At 44.8% G+C, this 6447-nt stretch overlaps 1 protein-coding gene across 1 annotated transcript; it reads left to right on the forward strand.

The window, feature by feature from the left end:
* The first annotated feature begins 558 nt into the window (after positions 1–558).
* On the forward strand, positions 559–6151 carry LOC123408575 (beta-1,3-galactosyltransferase GALT1). The gene is made up of 8 exons (XM_045101651.1): positions 559–1033; positions 1996–2977; positions 3345–3580; positions 3783–4064; positions 4482–4610; positions 4732–4911; positions 5269–5376; positions 5554–6151. The coding sequence occupies exons 2-8, from the start codon at positions 2209–2211 to the stop codon at positions 5761–5763; spliced, it is 1914 nt and encodes a 637-aa protein (XP_044957586.1). The 5' UTR covers positions 559–1033; positions 1996–2208; the 3' UTR covers positions 5764–6151.
* The last annotated feature ends 296 nt before the right edge of the window (positions 6152–6447 follow it).

The raw sequence follows: 6447 nt of genomic DNA on the forward strand, positions 1-6447 counted from the left end.
GTAAGTTTGACCAGGGCCCTTTCGTTCAAGAAAATGACGATCAGTTTTTTCCCCCTTGATAGAAAAAAATGACCAGTGTTCGTTTGAGGTAAAAGCGCCCTCTGGAAGTAGCGGGTTTGGACCGGCATCAGCTTGTCGTACTACCACATCCACATCCACATCCACATCCGCATGTGTTTATCGTCAAGACCCGACTTGGTTTGTCTGCGTCGTAGTAGTACTAGTAGTAATCCAAACCGTAAAAAGGTGGCGGCTTGGTTTTGAATTTGTCTCCGCTCGTGCTCGTCCAAAGCCCCGAGCCGATCCAAGCCAGAGCCAAGGCGGGGGCGTGCACCGTGCGGGGGCGCGGCGCGAGGTCTCCTCCTCTCCTCGGTCGACCTCGAGCAGTGAGATCTCTCTCCCATCCAGGCAGCAGCCCCACCCACCACCCACGACTGCGACTCTTTCTCCGCCGCGCCCGAAAACAAAAGGGAAAAATATCAGGGGCCTCCCCTCCCTCCCTGCCCCTGCACGGCGCCTATTCGCTCGGTCGGTCGGTCAGTTCGTCGCGTGGACTCGAAGCCTCAGCGCAGCAGGCATCCTTCCCTTTCCTTCGCTCCTCTTCCTGCCTGGCCCCAAGCTCCTCTTCCTCTCCCTCACCTGCAGGTCCAACACCCGGACTCCCCAAGCTCCAAAGCCGCCCGCTGCCTTCCCTCGTCGCCGCTCTCTCCCCCGCCACCACGCGCTCGCTCGTCGCGGCGCGCGGAGCCACCTCCGCCACCCGCCTCGCTCGCTCCAGCGGCGGCAGAGGCCAGACGGGCGGCCCGAGCCGAGGCGCCGGCCGTCCCCTGCCAGGCCCTCGCATTGCGGCAGCGCCTCGCGGATTTCCGGTCGCATTGCGGGACGACCGGGGACCGCCCGGGGTGGTGGTGGTGGTGGTGGTGGTAGCGGAGCGCGCTTCTGAATCGCGCGCCGGCGGTGATTTGCTGCGGAGTGCTGCTCGCGCCCCAGATTCGTCGCCGCTCCGGTGATCCGCGCATTGCTCTGCTGGAAGGTATCTGGCGGTGAATCTCCCTCTCCCTCCCTCTCTTTTGCCGCCGAAAAAGGCAGCTGTCGGTGCGAGTCTGCGGGGGTGTTGTCGCGAGATTCGCGATGCCTATTTCGTGCACTAGCTTTTCCTAAACATGCAATCGAATTTTTATTTTTTGGGGGTGCAGTTTTGTTCGACTTTTCGTGATCTCACTAGTGCGCTGCTTTTGATTGGCCCGTCGCTTAATTTGCGTGCCGCGTCTACTAGTTCGGCTGCAAAAACGTCTTATATTAGTTTACCGAGGGGATATTTTTCTTAATCTGTAATTGGAACTAGCTGCTGTTCGGCGCAGTTCCATTTTCGCATTCTTCCTATATAAATTTGTTGGCTCCTCTGAATTTCGTCGGTAAAAATGGTTTGGCAGCCTCGTTTTGAAACTGTTTTCTGCTGCCGGTTCGCACTTTAATTGCCTCCCCCCCCCCCCCCCCCCCCCCCCTACTTTTGAAAGCGAATAATCTGGTTAGATCAGCTGGGAGCTATTAATTTCAGATACGGGCTGTTTAAGTTCCAGTTCGTAATCATGTTATGGCGAGGGGATGTCCTAGTCTTGGTTGGCGGCACTGTGACATGAAGGCAAATGTTTACTGTAGCCATTTTAAGATGCCAGTAGTATTTTACAAGTAGATGAGGCCAGTTTGCCGGGCATGTCAGATCAATTCTGATATCCTCTACTCATAAATACATGTCTGTAATCATGTTGTTATATTGCAACATGGATGTGCATATACTACAAGCCTTGTGTAGCTGTGTTACTTGGACGCCTTCGATGCAATTAACATACATCTCAGTGCTGTTGTTAAGTAGTACCACATTCATTCTTCTTTTGTTGGATGAAGTTCATTTATTTTATACCGCTTCTTCACCTTAGCAGGACAGAGTAACCTGCCTCAGTTTTGCTGATACACCACTTCTGTGTGCTAATGCAGTTATAAAGCTTTCACCGTACCTCTGGGAAGTTTGTGTGACTTTCAAGGCGTTGATGAGGACTGAACAGCGGTGGCAGTTCAGCAGGAATTGACTTGATTGTCTGACTTGGATGGTTTAGTTCTGAACTGAGCTTCTATGTAGGTCTAATATTTGAGGCCGAAAAATATATTGAATGTGACTCTTCGGACGACTTGTCATATCAGTTTTGAGTAATGAAGAAATGGCACGGTGGTTCTGTCATAGTATCATTGTTCTTAATCTTGATGTTAAGGTATGTGATATTGGATAGCCCGCTTGCTGAAAGATCTCTCCAGTATGTCTTCCAACAAAATAGTACGACACAGCTGAACTGGTTAGATGTTCCAAACCCACCTGCAGTTCAGAGTCCGCAGAACTTCTCCCAAGCAATATCGACTGAATTGTTAGCTTCCAATCTTTCCATCACGAGAAATCTCTCTGATAAAGAAATACAGACATTGCATTCTTGGAATCATCTGAGGGATCTTGTAAGTAATGCCCACATTCTACCAGATGGATTGGATGCAATCAAGGAAGCTGGAGCTGCATGGAGGAAGCTAAATGCAGCCCTTGAATATGATGACTCAGTTGTTTCAGTCAATGATAGCACACAGCACAAGGACAAAGAGAAGCAATGCCCATATTCCATTCGAAGAATGAATGTTACAAGGGTGGGTGATAGATTTGTCTTAAGAATTCCTTGTGGGCTTATTCAGGGCTCTTCGATAACTATTATTGGTACTCCTGGTGGTCTTCTGGGTAATTTTAAGATAGACTTGACTGGAGCTGCAGTCCCTGGTGAACCAGACCCTCCAATTGTGCTTCATTACAATGTCCGTCTTCTTGGTGATAAACTTACAGAAGATCCTGTAATTGTCCAAAATACATGGACTATAGCTGATGATTGGGGTTCTGAAGACCGTTGCCCATCTTCTGATTCGGATGCTAAGGACAGTGCAAAAGGTATTCATTCTTTCTCTAGTCCATATCTTACATTATTTCTTAGGACAGGGTGAATACCCATGGGCCATGGCATGATATTTGCATTGCATGTGAGTTATTTCTTCTAGAATCTGGTTTTGTAATCAGCAAATTTTATTCATCTTGTTGGAGTATAGTTACTTGCCCCTGTATGTACCAGTACCACTATAAATATGTACTGTGTTGATGTATTGTATCTAATATCACTATGTCTGTCGATATTTTTCCACACTTCTTATTTCTACCCTTAAGACCTGTTAAACAAAATGGATTTGGGTCTTGGTAAACAACATGTATTTTCTTATGATGGCAGGCTTGACATATAGTTTTGTTTTCTGTTGTTTTTCAGTGGACGATTTGGAAAAATGTAGTAGCATGGTGGGAAAAGCCCACAAACAGATCTTGGCCTCAAAGTTGCATTCTAATTTTTCAAGCATGCAACCTACAAGGAAAAAGACTGCAGAACCTAAAAAATATTATCCCTTCAACCAAGGATATCTTGCTATAGCAATTCTTCGTGTTGGAGCAGCGGGGATCCATATGACTGTAGATGGGAAACATGTCACTTCCTTTGCATTTCGAGAGGTAAGTCGTGTATAAGACATTCGTTTTGCTATTGCATTTTGTAACAGTGTCCAGGCAAACTGATTTTGCCCGGGTAACAATTTTTTTTGTTGTGTCTTACGATGGTCTGTAGAAGTTATTATCCCATACTCTCATTATGAAACTATTTTATGTAATTGTTTCAAAGTTTGTTCTTATTACTAATCTACCACGTTTTTACCAGGATTTGGAGCCTGGGTTTGTTGGTGAAGTAAGGATTGAAGGAGATATTAAATTGCTGTCTGTGCTAGCAAGTGGCTTGCCTACAACAGAGGACTTTGAGCATGTCACTGACTTGGAAATATTGAAGGCTCCACCTGTCCCTACGGATAAATCCATTGATCTTTTTATTGGGATATTCTCTACAGCAAATAATTTTAAACGCAGAATGGCGGTTCGAAGAACCTGGATGCAGTACGATGCTGTCCGCTTAGGAAAAGTCGCAGTTCGGTTCTTTGTTGGCCTGGTAAGGATGAAAGACGTAGGATATTATATCTTACAGTAATTTGTATACCATATAGTCGTACCTACATATATGCAATATGTGTACATTTGTCAAATAATAGGTGTAGAGCTGCATATGGATACAACATAACACAAGGCTTTATTCATACTTTTCCTCACAAACGAACATGCTTAGTCCTCACTTTGTGCGTGGGTTGGGGTGGGGGGTATCATGCGTGTGCAGTGACCACTTTTATTGAAGATCTTTCTCCTCTGTTGATTGCATTTGCGTTCACTGTGTACTTGCTTACCCCTCATCACAAGACAACAAGTTTTGAAGTTTTGTGAAAACTCTTCTTGTGTTCTGTCATATACTAGAATTACCGCTCTTCACTTCATGGTCAATACTCATGTACAACTTTGGCTTCTTTGATAAAAGCATAAAAATGAGGTGGTGAACGAGGAGCTCTGGAATGAAGCACGGACATATGGAGACATCCAATTGATGCCCTTTGTTGATTATTACAGCTTGATTCTTTGGAAGACCATTGCCATTTGCATATATGGAGTATGTATCTACTTTTTCAGGAGAATTTCTTTAATTTCTTTGCGGGTACTTCTTTATTTAGGAGTACAGTGGAACCCTGGGAATTCTGCCTGCATTTTCTGACATCACTTTTCTCATGCAGACAAATGTGCTTTCAGCCAAGTATGTTATGAAAACCGACGATGATGCTTTTGTTCGTGTAGATGAAATACTTTTGTCCCTACGTCAAGTAAATATCAGCCATGGGCTGCTGTATGGCCGCGTAAATTCTGATTCTCAGCCTCATCGAGATCCGTACAGCAAGTGGTACATAACTTCAGAGGTAACATGTTATTTTTTTTCCCGTTGCACAATTATGCAAACGTGTTTTTTTGCGGGATTATGCAAACGTGTTTTTAGCACAGGGAATCTCTTTGTTTGTGTGATTGAAGCTTATTTTTTATTACTACCTTCGTTCCAAAATAAGTGTTCTGGTTTTAGTTCGAATTGAACTAAAACTATGACATATATATATTTTGGAACGGAGGGAGTATTAAACAATTGATGGAAACTTGTCACTACCTCTGTTTTGGACTGCCATGTGTATTAGTATCATTTATCATGTAGCAGATGCTTAGCAAATGCTTCTGCTGCTACCTGTTCCTAATCATCTGATTTGTAACTTCTGTCCTTTATGTAGGAATGGCCTGAAGAGAGCTATCCCCCATGGGCACATGGACCAGGATACATTGTATCTCAGGATATAGCAAAAGAAGTTTACAGAAAACACAAAAGAGGGGAGCTAAAGGTACGCACCCTTCTAAAATTTGTACAAGGGTACCCTCTTTTCCAGCAGAGATATTGAATTCTCTTCAGTTGCTTCAGTCTGAAACGATACTGAAGGCAGCCTAGAGAAAACACCACGTTCTCCAGCTGTTTGTCCCTGCTGTGGTGCGGAATATTAACCGGGGATTTTGACTTGCAGATGTTCAAGCTGGAGGATGTGGCGATGGGAATATGGATCAATGAGATGAAGAAGGAAGGCTTTGATGTCACGTACCAGAACGATGGAAGGATCTTGGTGGAAGGCTGTGAGGATGGGTATGTGGTTGCCCACTACCAGGAGCCTAGGCAGATGATGTGCCTCTGGGACAAATTCCAGAAAACAAAGCGAGGAACCTGTTGCAACGAGTAAGAGTAAACGAACTTCTGTATTTTTCTGATGGCCACCACTTGCTGACACCTACGAGCTCGAGAACATCCATGAAAGAGGAGCCAGAGAGCTTCTCGCTGATGGTTTCTGATCACAATTGACAGGCCACAATATTTTTTCTGACATCGGCCATTCTTTTGTGTCCGCATTTTGGAGTACCTCCCAGGCTTACAACCATATATTATATATTTTTGTAGGAGATATGTAGTAGTTCCCTTTGGTTTTTGGCCATAGGTAGGATGGTGTGGCTGCTTGTAACATATCATACGAGAACGCAGGGCTACATTTTTAGGATAGTTGGAGGGCCAGCTTTAGCCAAGAAAAATCAGTGAATGCATTTTGCATCCGTTATAAAGCTATTCGAGAACCACTTGTACAATTGTCTGCTATTATTACTGTTTCTTTTTTATAACGGAGTTGAACAACTCTCAAAATCAGGCATTACATAGCCTGTTGCTAAACCGACGGCTATAACGGTAAACCGACGGCTATAATGGGACATGTAATGTCCGATAGGCCTTGTCGATGACTTCAGTGATGTAAATCGAAAGGAAGAGGGAATGCACGATTTGCCTTGGTCCAGGTCTTCGAGATGGGAGTCCTTTTTCTTTTCTTTCGAAAATGAGGATTACCCAGCCTCTACATGAGAATGATGTAATAGTCATA

This window comes from Hordeum vulgare, chromosome 7H, assembly GCF_904849725.1.
Source record: "Hordeum vulgare subsp. vulgare chromosome 7H, MorexV3_pseudomolecules_assembly, whole genome shotgun sequence".
Classification (NCBI taxonomy): Eukaryota; Viridiplantae; Streptophyta; class Magnoliopsida; order Poales; family Poaceae; genus Hordeum; species Hordeum vulgare.